We start from the raw sequence: 17,702 nt of genomic DNA, 5'->3' as shown, positions 1-17,702 counted from the left end.
AAGATAATGCTCTCAGTGCTGCTGTTGTTCTGTCTAACCTAGCTTCTAAACTTGTAGAAGATTGTTAACTCCTGTGGTCATTTTTCCTATCTAGAGTAAGAGGATTAGACTAAAGTCTTGTGGTCTCCATAACTCAATACTTTTAATCTCACTCCCATTTAATGATACTTTCTCCCCTATTCTGTCCTCAAATTTCTACTAATAGATTTCCTTCTCCTTCCATCAGTCCTGCTCAGTTTGTTTCTAACTTTCTAGATTCTCTCTTTGATATTGCAGCAACTTTATTATTTTTAATAACACGTAAATGTTGGAATAGAGTCTAAAGGATAAGTTCAAATTCCCCCTGGTCTTTTACAACCTCCCTTTTATATAATCACTTTTACTATATGTATAATCACTTTTATTCCCCATCTCATGTCTTCTATGACATATAGTCTAGATATTATCCTTCTTCACCTTTGCCATGACCCAGTTTTAAAAATTTCAAATAGGTAAGCATAGAAAGATCCCCAATAAGGGAAAATAGACAAAAATCAATAATTCTGAAGTAGATTTTGAAGGATATTTTTCACAAGGATCTTCTTGAGGCATTCTTTTACTTAACATTAATAAGAATATTTTTTGATCTACAAATCTTTAGGGCACATAGTAAAAGCCCCACAGTTGTATTCCTTTGTTTTGGAGTTCTTGGAGATTAGAAGAATGCTTGTCAACAGAATGCTATTATAGTCGTTATAGTCTAAGTTACCTGTTTTCATATACATATGCATAGCCATGCAAAATATAATATTCAGATAATTACCATGCATTTCCTTATCAATGATAAATATATTTAAAATACTCAAAATAAGTTCAGATTTTTAAAAAAATTCCAGTTAGTTAATATACAGTGTAATCTTAGTTTTAGGTGTAGAAGTGATTCATCACTTACATATAACACCTAGTGCTCATTACAAATGCCTTCCTTCATACCCATCACCCATTTAGCCCGTCCCTCCCCCACCCCGCTCCAGCAACCTTCAGTTTATTCTACAGTTAAGCGTCTGTTTCTTGGTTTGTTTTCCCCCTATGTTCATTTGTTTTGTTTCTTAAATTCCACATAGGAGTAAAATCATGTGGTATTTGTCTTTCTCTGACTGACTTATTATTTCGCTTAGCTTATTATTTACCCTCTAGCTCCATCGACGTCATTGCAAATGGCAAGATTTCATTCTTTTTTATGGTTGGGTTCAGGTGTTTGTTTGTTTGTTTTTAGAAAGATGGGATCTAGATTGCTTTGTCAAACTTGGTTACTTACATCATTTCTATCTGATCATTCTCAAGGGAAAAGTCAATAAATTTCAAGAAATGATTACACAGACCTCCCAAAATGGCTTGGTAGTTATATTTCATGGCCTTTAGCATGTGGTCCAATCCCTAATTTCTATTCTTGATTCATTTATTCATGCATTCCTAGGTTCACTTATCAGGCATTTTTCAGCTCCTAATATTTGCCAGACATTGTGCCTTGTGCAGACATTGTATTTGATGACTGTATGGTAATTGCCACAGTACATTCACCCCAGAGACTTCATTGGAATGAGATGTTTGCCAGTCCTTCCTGGATAATTGTGTATTCTGGGGAGTTGCTACAGCATCCGCAGTCTGGCACCACTCTCACTGTGTGTGGCTGTCTGGAGATAAGCCTTCCAATACTCATCAATTCTTTACATCAGAATTGGAGCAATTTTCTATGAAGATCCACAGACAATGGGGTGATTGAGGCCATTTCTATTGACTCTTCTGTTACTTCTCTACTCAGCTATAACACAATACTTCTTCTTCTTCTTCTTCTTCTTTTTTTTTTTTTTTTGGCTAAAAGCTTATTAGGTATGGAATAAGGGCTGTCACCAATATCACTAAAAGTAAAAACAAACCCACAAAACAGGATAAATGGAAAATAGTGATTCTTGTTGAAATAATACTGCAATTCAGTATGTTCCTAGGAAAGCAAGATGCTTAGATAGTTCTGGAACTTGGTACTTAGCGGTATGATCTAGACTAGTAAATGAGGTGCTAATGGATTTTTTTTGGGGGGGGTTGTCTGTTAGTTGGATATGCAGCACACTGTGATGTTATCCACCGAGAGCTCTTTGCTGCTTGCCACATCTACATCAGCCCCGGGCTGTACTATCAGCTGTGCCGCCATGATGCTTGCAAGTGTGGAAGCGCCTGTCTCTGCAATGCTCTTGCCCACTATGCCTACCTCTGTGGCCAGCGTGGTATTATCATCGATTTCAGAGCTCAGATTTCGTTCTGTGGTGAGTATGATGACAGCACAGATAAAGATGATCAGATGACACTTTAGAGATTTTTGTGTAATTAACTGCCTTTTTTTTTTAAAGAAAGGTCAATATTGCCCAAGTTATCTGGAATATGATTATAGTGTGCAAACATGAAAAACAAAGGAACTACTTCACTTCTTAAAATTAGAGCTATATGGGATAAGGCCAATCTTTTTTTTTTTTTTTTACTATTTTTATTATAAGCAAAATTAGAGTTATAACAGCATGGTTTGAGATACACAACAGAAATAATGTGAAAAATTTGAAACAATTTATCACAGAAATGTCACATCGAAGTATTGGAAAGTATAGGCGATTTGTAGTTAAATACACAACAGGAAATTATCTCAAGTTCAACCTGATGGCTTGCGGTGTCTGTTGTCTCATTCATGGTAGATTGTGTCCTTTCTTTTTTTTTTTTTAATTTTATTTTTTATAAACATATATTTTTTCCCCCAGGGGTACAGGTCTGTGAATCGCCAGGTTTACACACTTCACCGCACTCACCATAGCACATACCCTCCCCAATGTCCATAATAACCCCACCCCCCCCTCCCAACCCCCCTCCCCCCAGCAAACCTCAGTTTGTTTTGTGAGATTAAGAGTCACTTATGGTTTATCTCCCTCCCAATCCCATCTTGCTTCATTTACTCTTCTCCTATCCCCTTAACCCCCATGTTGCATCTCCTCTCCCTCATATCAGGGAGATCATATGATAGTTGTCTTTCTCCGATTGACTTATTTCGCTAAGCATGATACCCTCTAGTTCCATCCATGTCGTCACAAATGGCAAGATTTCATTTCTTTTGATGGCTGCATAGTATTGCATTGTGTATATATACCACCTCTTCTTTATCCATTCGTCTGTTGATGGACATCTAGGTTCTTTCCATAGTTTGGCTATTGTAGACATTGCTGCTATAAACATTCAGGTGCATGTGCCCCTTCGGATCACTACGTTTGTATCTTTATGTGTCCTTTCTTTTTATGATCTATAAATTTTTGTGAGTTAATCTATATTAGGGCTACCCCTTGCCCTGCTGCTGTTAGAATCTTTCAGCCCCTGGGTTTCAGGAGTGTTACTCTCTCCACCTTTCCATCCCCGCTCCCTGCTACAGGCTTCATTAAGCTTTTCCTATCGCTGTAAGGGTATGACTGGCCAGTTTTGATAGTAATTTGTCAGCTTGGGCTTTCTAAGATAAAAATAATGTAAATACAAAAGTAATGTAAATTCATATACCAAACTGCACAGGATGTAAATCTGAGATTTAATTTCTCAGAGAATACTTTATTTCATCAGACACCCCACAGAATCAGAGAAGATTTCCTAGCCTCTTTCTGTACTATGATCCGATTTCTTCTAGTTGAGGAGTTGACAAATGATACCTTTGGGCTTCCTATATTTTGGTAAATAAAGCTTATTGCCCATATACATCCATAATGTCCATGGCTGCTTTGGAGCTACAAGGACGGAGTTGAATAGCTGTGACAAAGACTCTGTGTATGGCCTCCAAAGCTGAGGCCATGCACCATTTGGCCTTTTCCAAAAAAAGTTTGCTGACCTCTGCTGTAATACGTCTTTTAACTGAGGAAGGAGCTTTTCTGAGGGTCAAGTTAAAGTTCTCCCAGTTCCTTGCCTTGCGAAGGATCAACTCTCATTTTCCTTTCCTGCATGAGTTAAATGTAAGGTTCAAGATTACTGGGACTCACTCTCCCTTTCTCTTCTCTAAGTTCTAGATTTTATTTCCCTTTTCACATCTGGTATCTGGGGAGATTACCCCTCCCCATTTTTTTCTCACAAGATCAATTGTACATTTAACATAATTTCCATTATATTTTATTTAGCTTTTTCTAGGTTTTTAAAAAAAGGATTTTATTTATTTATTTGAGAGAGAGAGAGAGAGAGAGAAAACATAAGCTGGGGGAGGGGCAGAGGAAGAATGAGAGAATCTCAAGTAGACCCCAAACTCAACTGACTGAACCACCCAGATGCCCCTCTAGGTTTTTTTATTTTTTACAGGTGTGTTTTTAGATTATTTTACCTTTTCTACTATAACCAGTTTGGGTTGGTCTAAAGAGAAATTAGGAAGGTTTAGAAAAAAGTATGAACATGATTCACAAAGTGAAAAGTAAGATCTATGAGTATGAATCAATTAAGCCAAGTTTTGCCTTATTTGTAGAAGACTTAAAGGTTACTTAGCTTTAAAGAATGTCACAAACAAGATGATGTCAGTATAGCAGCAATAGATTTAAAATGTGAGGACAGAAAGTTTATTTGGACATGCAAATACCTTAAATATTAAAAAAAATATAGTACAGACTGTTAAAGACTGTTTTGGAATGTCTCACTTCAGAATGTTTCAAAATAGAAGTTTTATACATCTGTTACACTTCTATTGAGGCAAATGCAGCTGATCCTTGAACAACGTGAGAGTTGGGGCACTGATTCCCCACCACCCACACACTCCAAATCCATGTATAGCTTTTGACTCCCCATAACACTTAACTACTAATAGCTTACTATTGCCCAGAGCCTTATGGATAACATAAATGATCAATAAACACATATTTTGCTTATGTATTACGTAGTATATTCTTATAATAAAGCAAGCCAGAGGAAAGACAATGTTATTAAGAAAATCATAAAGAAGAGAAAATACATTTACTCCTGTTCTTTATTTATTGAAAAAATCCAAGTATAGGTAGACCAACCCATGTAATTCAAACCCATGTTGTTCAAGGGCCAACTGTAAGCATTTTATTTATTTGCTTATTTGTTTATTATTTCTTTATATATAAAGAAATATATATTATTCTTTATATAGAAAGAAATATATATAAATATATATTATATATATAAAATAAATATATATATCTTTTTAAAAATAATTTTTTAAAAAATTTATTTGAGAGAGAGCATGAGCACAAGCAGGGGGCGCGGGAGAGGGGCAGAAGAAGAGGGACAGGCAGGCTCCCTGCTGAGCAGGGAGCCCCACAGTGTGGGACTCGATTCCAGGACCCTGAGATCATGACCTGAGCTGAAGGCTGATGCTGAGTGACTGCGCCATCCAGGTGCCCTTGTTTACTATTTCTATTATAGGATTCTGGAATGTTCTAAGGTTTACTGATGTATAATGTATCTTGGTTTTTCATGCTTCTATCAGAGGCCTATGACCCAGCATAAATGTTTCTGCCCCCTGTGGCAGTCCTCACCTGATGCTCCTTCATCCTAGGGGTCGTGTGCCAGAAGGGCATGCTGTACCATCACTGCTCCTCCTTTTGTCGCCGCTCCTGCACCGCCCTCGCCGCCCCTGAGCAGTGTAATGATGACTGCGCTGAAGGCTGCAACTGTCCGGAAGGCAAATACTATGAAGACACGCTTAGCTTTTGTGTGCCCATGTAAGTCACAGAAATGGGCTGCCGGGCTCCAGGGTTTCTTTGTCCTTACAGGTTAAATGGGCTTGCATGTGCATGCTTGTTTTGTTTCTTTCTTTTTTTTTCCCTTTTCTTTTCTTTTTTTTTTTTTTTTCAAATTTAACCAACTCAGCACCATTTACTGGGAAATAAATTTTGAATTGAATAACCGTTATTGAATAACCACTTTCCCCCTACACAAGTATGCATATAGGCAAAGATCTGCTTGTGAGCTGTGTCATTAATCTTTCTTGCTGTCTTTACCTTTATTGACTTATTTTTAACCCCGCACATGTTCACCAATAGCTGTAGATAGAAACATCGAAGGAATGTGATGGTTAATCCCAAAGTTTATCCCTGCCTGTTTTTACCACATCAAAATTAATAATAAGGTTTTTGTTTCACTGTCGTGTGACAAATTTCAGGAGCAGGATTGTCTGTCAGCGCTCAGAACGTCCTGACATCTCCTGTGAGATTGGGACTTTTGTCTCGCACGTAGGGCGGGATGTATATCGATTATATTTCTCTGAAGTGCATTCGGGGACTTTTTTGTGACTTAAACAACACAGTCTGTACTGTGACTAACACCCTAGAGCATCTGTATGTAGGAAACATGATCTGAAGCTGCACGACACTCCCCGGGGAAACGGTTCCCGCCATTCATATGGTAGAACTGCGCGCAGGCGATGGATAGGGTCATCTTCAGTGTGCGCCTTAAAATGACCAATATGGAGCAGAAAGGGCTGCATGAATTTTCGTGGATTTTTTTTATGTATATACTATTTTATTAACTTAACTCCCCTTCTCCCCACCCCCCCCCCCCCCTTTTTTTTTTATAGATTTCACTGCCGGTGTCATTATAGGGGCAGCATTTATCAACCCGGGGAGCTCATCCCAACACCGTCGGGCTTATGGTAGATTTATTTCAATGATGGGGCTTATACTTGACAACAAGAACTGACAGACTCCTTCAACCCAAACTGTGAATTTAAATATGACTTCTGTGATTTAAAATATAGAGATAACCTTTATGTGGCTTTTTCCATATGTATATTACATTTCAGCCCAGAATGCCTAAATCTTGTACTCATAACTGCAGAAAACAGTTACTAATTGAAGTGTCATGCAGCAAAATGGAAGCCCTTTGAGGGTTTTGGTTCTCAGAAATACTGCAAGTGGGGACACTTGGGTGGCTCAGTCGGTTAAGTGGCTTCCTTCAGTTTGGGTCATGATCCTGGGATCCTGAGATCGAGTCCTGCACTGGACTCCTTGCTCATCACGGAGACTGCTTCTCATTCTGCTTGCCGCTCCCCCTGCTTGTGCTCTCTCTCTCTTAAAAAAAAAAAAGAAAGAAAGAAAGAAAAAAAGAAATATTGCAAGTTGCTGAGGGATTTTAGTTGGACTGACCAGCTGATATCACATGCTGAAATCAGTGAACCTCCTTCCTAGTGACATCGATCCTAGCAAGATAGCACTTACTAATAGGATAACACTCTTTCCTGTCCTAACCTGTTCGTTAAAAATGCACACACATCCATGCAGTAGTCCGCATGGATCTCCATCCAATTCCCAATCTCCGTCTTTCAGTTGCACCACAGGAACTGGCAGATAATAATAGACAGCAGATAACAGTAATAATAATGATAATAATGATATCTAAGCCTCACTGTGCCCATTCTTCAGTCCCGGTACCCTTCTAAGGGTTTGATATCTGTTATTCAAACACTCACCCCCGTAACCCTATGTCACAGGGAATGTATGATATGGAAAACCTGGATCTGGGCCCCGAGATCCCTTGGTTCCCCTCTGCCATGCACAGTGCGAGGGAACTGTACCTCTGGGTGTCAGCTCAGTGTTACATGATACATAAGCGTACGTTTCATGTAAGCTGGGCTCAAATATAGAACACATGATCTGGTCCAAAGCTGAAGTAAACTCTTGTCTATGATGGAGTTGTTGAGAACTCGTATATTGTTTCCTATCTTGATTTTTTAAAATGGACATGTAGTTAAGTGATATCTTTTTAAAGGACTTTCAAGATTAATCGTGCTCGATTTGGTTTGCTTTATGCCCTGGATTTAGATCTTAAGTTGCAAGGGAAATGTGACTGCACTCTATCTTCAATACTGCTGCCAGAAGGAGTTTTCTAGAATTGGAGCCAACCTTATTACCTCTCCTTTTAAGGTCTCTGGGATAAAGGCTTAGCATCTTAATGAGGTTGGCCTTGGCCTCTTTGCCATCTGCATCTCCTGTCACTTCTTGCATTGTACTTTGTCACACAGAACACTGCTTTGTACCACATCTCCCCTGAGCGTTATAGCCTTCCTGCTTTATCCATATCATCACCTACATCCAATTCTTTAAGACTGTCCAGGCTTTACCTTCTTTGACTATCTTGATGTCAGTTGCCAAGAGATTTTAAGACATTTTTCGGCGCTTTACTTTCATATTTTGAACACATTTCTCTGTTGCATATGTCACACTGCATACATTATTTATTTGTATGTTTTCCTTTCTTACTAGAATATAAGCACTTGGGCGAAGACCATGAATTTTGGGTTTTGTATTCCCTATGCCCATGGCAGTGCCCCAGACATACATGTTTGATAAAAAATGAACTGAAATAGGTTTTTTTCAAATTGGGCCTAAACCAATAACTTATTTGTAAAAAAAAATGTGGAAAAAGTAACATTTGTCTGTCTATCCAATCAGTGCTTGCACAATAGATTGTTTTTGAAATACAGAAAAAACTGAGGGGGTGGCTTCATAAATTTAACTATTTGTTTACCTCTGCTAGCCAGTGTTCCAATGGGACCGTGAAATGTGATGAACCAGCAACGCCCTCTACTGGTAAGATCGAGATAGGTGTTTTCCTTAAAGAGAACGCAGCTCTAATATAGTTCCCATTTTTCTGGAAGTCATAAATCCATCACAGCCCACCTTGCCAAGATGTATGAATACATAGCCTTGGGGATGTTCCTCAACATGGTGCTCCAGTGCTTTCTTAGTTTTTTCATATTGATAATTATAATATTTGTAGGACATCTTGGGGTGAACTGACAAGGCTGCGGAGGGGCAGAGCTGTTCAACCCAGGGATGCTGCCTACCGGCCGCCCACCCCAGAACGGCTTCAGGTGCACCAGAGGCTTTAGGCTCATGTATCCAGGCATCTGTTGAAACCAGCTGGACTGGAAGTTGGGAAACTATTCTAAACCAGGACTTCCCAGATGTAATGAGTACGCTATCTCCTGGGGACCCTGGTGAAACATTAATTCTGATCAAGCTGGTCAGGGGTGATGCCCAAGATTCTACATTTCTGCTGCCACTGCCACTGGTTCTTAGACTCCAGGACCAGCAGCCCTCAGTTAAACATGGCTTGCAAAATGACATCTACTGCCATCTCTCTTTAGAATGTTATTTTACTCTTACATATCATTCCTGAAAGTCCTATATATTAAAATACCCTACCTGTGATTTATTTTCACCATTACAAAGCCTCAAGTTTTTAGTCATGGTGTAGAAATTCCAGACAAATAACAAACAACACTGCCTTCATTGATTTTAATGGACAGAATGAGGGCAGGCTGATAAAATGGAGCTGTTGTTTTTATTTATTTGCATAGTCTTGTATATATTTATTATAAATTTGCTTTGATTTATATGTCCTGCATTTGCTTTATGAAGATTCAAACTATCTAGGCTACTTTACGGGCTGTGTTCATGGACCACACACATATTCAGTAGTAATGGGACCATCCTTGCCCTGCCCTATTTGCTTCAGGGTGGCTTTGAGTTAAAAAGGGAAAGTCCAGGTGGCCAGACTTCTCACAGAGGAATCCACACCATTCGATCCCATCGGCCCCAAGGAGACAACTTACTGAATCCCTCTGAGCCCAGAAGCTTTCTGGAAGGCTATGTAACCCCTACACTGCCTATAATTATGTCTCCTTTTGTACTTCTACACTCTATCGAGGACTGATGTAAATAATGACTCAGAGGGGAGGATCTGAACTTATCATGTGTTCATTGGAAACACATGGCTTTGTAAGAGTATAAGCATGCTATTGTACCAGCCTTCAAGAAATTGAAAGTGTATGTTTGGATTAATCAAAATACCCTGATTCTTGACTTCAGAAAATGATATAATAGTTGTTTAGTTATTGCTCTGTGGAAAGCAGCTAAGGTTTTCCAAACTCCAAATAAGTTTCCGAAATGTAGGAGACAATAGAAAATCTTCCTGGAGAAGGTTTCTAAGTTCCTCAGAGGAATGTTACAGACTCAGAGCAACAGCTAGTAATTACTGGTAAGATATTCTAGGATGAATTCTGCTTTGATGACAAATGCCTGTCAGTGTGATTATTTGTCTATGGAACAAATACAGAGTTAAGGGTATTTTTTCTGTGCCTTTTCCCTGAAGTTCATGCCTGTCCCGAAGGAAAAGTATATTTTGACTGCAGATTTCCTGACCCTGAATTACCAGCTGGTGGTGTAAATTGTGAGACTACATGTGCAAACCTGGCCATGAACTTCACTTGTGCCCCATCCTCACCCTGTATAAGTGGCTGTGTTTGTGCTCCAGGGTAAGTGTCTTTCTCTCTCTCTCTGTCTTCTTTTTGAAAATATTCAGGATTGACGGAAAATGTAAGAGCTCCTAGAAATATTTAGCTAAAATTACTCTGGACTGTGGTTAACTTTGAGTTGGTAACTAGAAGACTATTGCAATTATTTGGCTATATTCATGTAACATATCCCATGTTATATTTGAAATATTACATAGGACATATAACACACGATTAAGTATGTCACACATGTTATATGTACAATATTACTAAAGTAGTACAATATATTGAAGAGAGAACTCATTTCAGGATGGACTTAGCGTTTATCTCCTGTTTTGACTGCAATTTTCAGAACATAATAGTGAGTCATTATCTATTTAAAATACTTCAAGTGCATATCTTTTGTATATTCTGTTGTGCTGTTACTGTTGTTGAAGTTAAGTCATAACAGTGATGCCAACTGCTTTATTTTTTTATTTTTACCTTTTTAAGATTTTGCTTATTTATTTAGCATGAGTGGAGGGAGGGGCAGAGGGAGAGGGACACAGAGAATCTCAAGCAGATGCTATGCTGAGCATGGAGTCTGATGGGGGGCTCGAACCCACAACCCTGAGGTCATGACCTGAGTTGAAATCAAGAGTCAGGTGCTTACCCAACTAAGCCACACAGGCATCTTGCCAACTGCTTCGCTTAACGGATGTTACCAAAAATGGTGTGTTGAGGCTACACAGGGCAGTGGGTTACAGCGGGATCTCTGGGTTCAAACACACTGGAGTTCAAACCCCAGCTCTGCTGATGTTAGCGGAGTTATTTTTCTGCAAGTTTCTTTTAAGCCTGTTAGGTTTGTGAGATACGGTGTGTGTGTGTGTGTGTGTGTGTGTGTACTCAATAAATATGAATCACTATCTTATGGCAGAATAATGTACTCCTATTTTTGTTAAGTTTCCTTTAATAGCAGGAATGCCTCGTTCATGGGGAGGTTACGTACAGAATCTGGTGGTTATTCGCTTCCCTGCAGGCACATAACATCTGGCCTCACTGGCCCTCCCTCCCCTGGTAGTGAGTGGAGGCAGAGCACAGGGAGAGGCCATCTGAGGCAAACAGGTCACCTGTTCTTCTTTGGCAAGCCTATTCACACAGAGGGATTCCTGGGCTCGGGTCATCTGAACCATGAGCAAAGAAGAGAGGTTTTGTAGTCTGTTTCTCAGGAGAGTTGGCATTTGTCCATCCCCATCTGGAGTAGAGGAAGAGCCAAATGACTTGGCTCCCAATGACCTCCTCCCTTTTCAGAAAGGGAGGAGGTTGAAAGAACAGGTGCCTGTGTGTGGGAGAATAAAGGCAGGTAGAAACCAGGCCCTAGAGCAGATGAGTGAGGAAGACATTTTAGTAAAAAGGACAAGGGAAATATCACCTTTATGATGGTAAAATAACTGAAACCTACAACATCACTTAATTAATTTGATTTGATTATGACTCGGGGTGCATGGCTGATTATATAAAGCTGCATCCTAATTTTGTTTCACAGGCTTGCAGTTGATGCTATTTTTTTTTTTTTTTAAAGAATATCTAGTTACTGTCACCTTTGACTTTTAGTTCAACAATGATTGATTGATTTACTGGTCTAATTTCATTACAAAACTCAAGAAATTTTCTCCCACCTCCTCTTATTATATTGAAGTAAATATGGTTGGAATTAACTAAGAGGCCTTTGACTGATTTGGAAATAATTTTATTATATAGAACTTTCCTTTTATAAAGTTGTTCATGGTAATATGATTTGGATTGTCTTCCATATGACTTTGGCTGGCTTATTTTAGGACAATAAGCCTCATATCCCCTGTTTTATGGGGCTCCTCAGAGTGACAGCAGTTCATTGAGTGTGAAAGGAAAGATCCTCATTCCTTGGTTTAGAAATCATTGTTGGAGCGTCTGGGTGGCTCCTTTGGTTTAGTGTCAAAGTCTTGGTTTCAGCTTAGGTGGTGATCTCAGGGTTGCGGGATTGAGTCTGTGGTCAAGCTCCAAGCTCAGTGGGGAGTTTGCTTGAGTTTCTCTCCCTCTTCCTTTGCCCCTCTCCCTCTTCAAATAAATAAATTTTAAAAGAAAAGAAATCACTATGTATAAAGAAATGGAAAGTAATATAATGAAAAGTGTCATATAAAAATGGTTCAGATATTGGCTCTCTCTATTAGCTGAAGTACCTCAGGGCAAGTGCCTTAACCACTTGGAATCTTAGCTTCCTCTTTTTATTTGTTATTTATTTTTTTTAAAGATTTTTGTTTATTTATTTGACAGACAGAGATCACAAGTAGTCAGAGAGGTAGGCAGAGAGGGAGGGAGAAACAGGCTCCCTGCTGAGCAGAGAGCCCAATGCGGGGCTCCATCCCAGGACCCTGGGATCATGACCTGAGCCAAAGGAAGAGGCTTTAACCCACTTAGGCACCCAGGCACCCTCAGCTTCCTCTTTTTAAAGTGTATCTACAAATGTCTATTTCATGAGGGTCGAGTATGTGCAGTGTACCAGTCATATGGTGCTAATGTTTGGGACACTGTGTTAAACTACAGGTGGGGGGCACTATAAAATACATTTATAAGATAACAACAGAATCTGCCTGTGGGACTGTCACTAGGATTAGGTGAGTTAGTGCTGTATTTAAAGTGGTCAGAATAGTGGCTGGGCCATTGGAGGCACTCAAAAATATTAGTTTTTGCTGTTTTTTTTTTTTTTAATTTCTCTGTGAGAGAGTTAATGAAGTACTTGCAGTTCATTGAGATAGATCCTCCAGTAAAGGTTTTTTTTTTTTTTTTTTTTTTTTTTTTTTTACAAATTTCTATGTATGGGGAGTGTGGAACATAAAAGATTGCATTGATTTGAGTCTTAAATGGTGAGAAGTTGTTTGGGCAGAGCTGGGGAGGAGAAGGGTTTTCCAGGCAGAGGAGAAATGATGATGATGCCAGGGAACATGGAGAGGAAGTCTGAGAAAATACAGACTCTCAGACTCTGTTGTCTGAAGGGAAGAAATCTAAATGAGTTAATGCAGCACTTACATAGGTTCATTTGGTCACCTTCATTCAATAATTGAGTGTCTGCTGTATGTTAGACTTCAAGACACAACCATCAAGATATTCATGCCTTCCTAAATGGAGTGTGAAGTCTAATGGACAATGTATACATTAAATAAGGAATTACAGTGCTGTGCTAGAGGAGCTGTGAGAGGGAAAGCAGAGAAGGAAACATATGGGATCATTTTTACTCGAGAGAAGAGGCAAGAATCCAGAATTCTTGACTTCTATGTTAATTTTGATAGCAATGAATTATAACATTTTAAAGCATATTCAGAAAACACTTCATATTTTCTATTTTAATAAATACCTGTTTTTATTATTTTATTTTAAATTATATTAGTTATATTATTATAATTTCAATTTTCTTTATTAGTAGTATTTTATTGTTGATGAAATAAATTCTTGAGAAAAGAGTTTAAGCATATTGAAATATTTATGTATATATTTATGTTAAGGGTATTGAAATATGTATCATAAATCTTAAAATCAAAATATTTTGAAAATACACTAAAAGTAATTATCCCTTGAGATTATATTTAATTTTTATATTCATAGATATTTTAAAATACTTTTCTATGGGATTACCTTTCAAGAAGGAAATAACACATCAAAGGACACTAACCTTTAAAATATACTGTTAATAAAAAATGTGAAACACTTGATATAGTGACTTTTTATTCAAAACACATTTTAACTCTCAGGATTTTCAATTTAAGCACTTACATAAGGAGTTTTTTTTTTTAAGATTTTATTTATTTGACAGAGATCACAAGTAGGCAGAGAGGCAGGCAGAGAGAGAGAGGGGAGGAAGCAGGCTCCCTGCGAAGCAGAGAGCCCAATGCGGGGCTCAATCCTAGGACCCTGAGACCTTGACCTGAGCCGAAGGCAGAGGCTTAACCCACTGAGGCACCCAGGCTCCCCCTTAAGGAGCTTTTGATTATTCTCTCTGTCCTGCAACAGAAAAGGTTATCCATTTCATAATTTACTCTTTTATTGAAAAATTTTTAGGCCCTACGGATTTTTTTCTCTTAAGTAGCAAATACCGAAAAAAGGGGCCCTCACATATTCTTTAAATGTTGTTTTCACAATAGCTCACTGTCCCCGGAAATTTAAGCTTGTGTTTATCTTTTATTGTGCTAAGCAATAACAAACAGTTTAAAATATTGCATCTGATCACTCGCTGGCATTTCATTTACTCTTATGATCTGCAAGGTACTGTGTGAAAAAGAGAGAGCGAAAGATTAGATCCACCCCCTCCATAAGTCAGAGAGAACATGCCTGTGGCAGTTGTAATAAATATAGATGGTGTTGAATATAACAAGATTTCTGATTCTTAAAAAACTGAAACTAAATAGCATTTACTTCTTCATTGGAAGAATGGCAGAGCACAAAGGAAAATGTTATGTTCCTGAAAGCTGTCCGTGTATCTGGAAAGATTGGGAGTACCTCTCAGGAGAAGTGATTGCTACACCATGTTATACCTGGTAATGAGATCCATTTATTTCACAACATTTTCCCTAAGCAATTGTATTAGTTTCGATCATCTCATAGTTAATGTGACTGACTTCAGCAAACACTAAATCAAGCCTGAGTAAATAAGATTTTAAAGGCATTCAGGAGTTGGTAGAGAGCTATTCCCACAGGGGAATCATACCATTATTTTGAGGCATATTTCTTTAGCCCAGGGGGAAAAAAACAAAACCGTGAAATGTGAAAACTTGAAAATTTAATAAGGATAAGAATATCTCAAATTTATAAGAAATTAATAAATGCACCAAAGAGAAGATCACATTTAATATAAGGTCTTATGTTTGGAAATAAGCCAAAACAATCCCATAAAACAAAATTGAAATATAATTTCTTTAAAATGTGGGAAAAAAATTCTAAGCTCATGAACAATGTCACATGTAGTATATTTAAACTGATCCAAATATGGGAGATGGCATTATGGGGTTTTTTTGCTCCTATCAGGGCTATATTCAATAATTTATTCTGTCATCTGCTTTCAGGTGAACGAAGCAACAATTTTTAGGCTTGGTTGTGCTCTCTGATAATATATTTAAGCAAAGTGATAAACATAGGCCTAATTTGTCAATGTAATAGATGTTATTGAACCAATTGGCATATGACTAAGGGCTCTTGGCTCAGTGAATGTTCTTGAATACAAAGCTTACAATGTTTTTACCACATGCAAAACTCTAATTAGAGCCAAATGTCTTAGAGAGATAATTGGTGTTATTTTTGGCTAGTGTTTGTCGACGAGGGATGTTCAATTGCACCTACTATCCATGCCCGGCTGTGTGTACAATATACGGGGACCGGCATTATCATTCTTTTGATGGACTGGAATATGACTATATCAGTGATTGCCAGGTATTTCTGATAAAGGTATGTCACGATTAGGTACTTTTATTTGCCCTTGTGTAAAAGCTTAATGTAAAAAACAAGTATGCTGATATGTGATACATCAAATCCACTTGTCATTAATAAAACCTACAAAAGTGATAGCAATTTTAAACATTTCACATTGACTCATAAGTTTTATTATTTAATAGGAGATGGGCTAATTTTTTTTTTTTTTAGAGATTTTATTTATTTCTTTGACAGAGAGAGATCACAAGTAGGCAGAGAGGCAGGCAGAGAAAGGAGGGGGAAGCAGACTCCCTGCTGAGCAGAGAGCTCAATGCAGGCTCAATGAGATGGGTTAATTCTTAAACTTTCTATGCTTCTGTTTTCTAATTTGCAAAATGTGGATAATAATTGTACCTGTATCCTGGGGTAGTCTTTAGGATTAAATAAGATAAAATTATGTAAAGGTTTTAGACAGTGCTTGATGTATAGTAAGTGTTCAATAAATGCCAACCATTTTTATTTTTATGGGCTTAGTTTGGTGAATATAAATATAAGACATTAAACCATGCATTGAATAATATGTATTGTTCATGATTATAGCAATAAAGAGACATTATTCTTAATTCTAGACACGTTATCTTGATGATATACTATAGTCAACCCTGGGCTTAGTGTACCCAATAAAATCCTTAATATTTCTCATATGCTTAATGCATTTGGGTTTTCTTTATACCTAAATTTTATTTAGATATCACTGACCCCAGAATTAAATTTCCAAATGTAAAAATGTTAGCTTTAGAAAAAAGTTGTACAAGAATAAACAAAATAACATCTTTTCTTCCAGTAAGATAACCTGTGATTATCTTGAATGCATGTCTTATTTCTGGGTAAGGCTTTTAAGTTAATAGAGGTATGAGTGTGTGATCCTGTTCTTTAAAGCATATATCAACAAAGTAGACACATTCCTATTTTGTATCAGTTCTATTAAATTAAAAAAAAAAGGTGAAATCCATTGTGTTCTAAACTTAACTCCTGTTTAAGTTTGAAACCATTAAACTTCCCATTTAGTACTATTCTCAGCTTCCGCTAGGAACAATTTCAAGTTTCTTAAAGAATAAATCCAGATTTGTCCAAGAAAATTCTGAAGTTGAGAAGATTGGAATCATGCCTTACATTTCTTTTTCCTCCCCAAGTCATTTTGCAAAATGCTGAGCATTTGGCGAACTCTTACGAACTACTTATTTGAGTTCTATGCTCTGCCTGGCTTTTCCTTAACCCCTCATTTGTCTTCACAGTAGAGAAATCATAGTGTTTACCAGTCTATTTTAAAACAATGATTGTGCAGAAAGCATTTCAAGTAGAATATTTGTCTCAACTCTGATTTTTGGTTAAATGAAAGTATGTGCTTGTGTTTGTTGCTGAATGATAATAGCAGCCTTTAAAAAGAAAACTGTATATGTATGTATGTATGTATTTATTTATTTATGGTGCTTCACTGTAAGAGTATCATTCCATTTAGCAGGCAAGAGCCATTAAAGTTTGGCTTTTAGACTTTTAAAACCTGACTCCTATCATAACTTTAATTTGCTATGTATTCTACATATTCCTATATTCTTCTGTTAAAAATCAATATCTCATGTTCAATTTCAAATTTTAATAAGATATGCCTGTCTGTGTATGAGAAGATATGTCACAGGAAATAGTCTTCCAATCTCTTAGTAAGCAATGAAATTTAGATCCTGAATTTAATATCTGGATTAAGATCTGTCATTAGGATTCGTGTAGTAAGATTAAAGTCTATATTTTTAAGTTCTAGAATTGCATCTTTTTTTTTTCTACCAAAGTAGAAGTATTTTCCCTTTTGGTACTTTAACAATGTTCTTTAAAAAAGAAAGTATTTACAAAAGACAGATTTCAGAATATAAGTTTCACGGATTTCAATTTAGTAATTAAAGAGAAGAAAAACTACTATTAATAGTTAATTAGAATT

At 37.4% G+C, this 17,702-nt stretch overlaps 1 protein-coding gene across 1 annotated transcript in view; it reads left to right on the top strand.

The window, feature by feature from the left end:
- Positions 1-17,702, top strand: part of OTOGL (otogelin like) — a 129,358-nt gene that overhangs the window by 42,355 nt on the left and 69,301 nt on the right. The window contains exons 19-25 of the mRNA XM_032854694.1: positions 2,091-2,300; positions 5,558-5,723; positions 6,578-6,652; positions 8,536-8,588; positions 10,156-10,318; positions 14,737-14,844; positions 15,610-15,748. Of these exons, the coding sequence (XP_032710585.1) occupies positions 2,091-2,300; positions 5,558-5,723; positions 6,578-6,652; positions 8,536-8,588; positions 10,156-10,318; positions 14,737-14,844; positions 15,610-15,748 (914 nt within the window). The remainder of the gene's footprint in view (positions 1-2,090; positions 2,301-5,557; positions 5,724-6,577; positions 6,653-8,535; positions 8,589-10,155; positions 10,319-14,736; positions 14,845-15,609; positions 15,749-17,702) is intronic.

This window comes from Lontra canadensis, unplaced genomic scaffold, assembly GCF_010015895.1.
Source record: "Lontra canadensis isolate GAN:19392208 unplaced genomic scaffold, GSC_riverotter_1.0 scaffold9, whole genome shotgun sequence".
In the NCBI taxonomy this organism is placed as follows: Eukaryota; Metazoa; Chordata; class Mammalia; order Carnivora; family Mustelidae; genus Lontra; species Lontra canadensis.
This window is presented reverse-complemented; position numbering and strand designations above follow the sequence as displayed.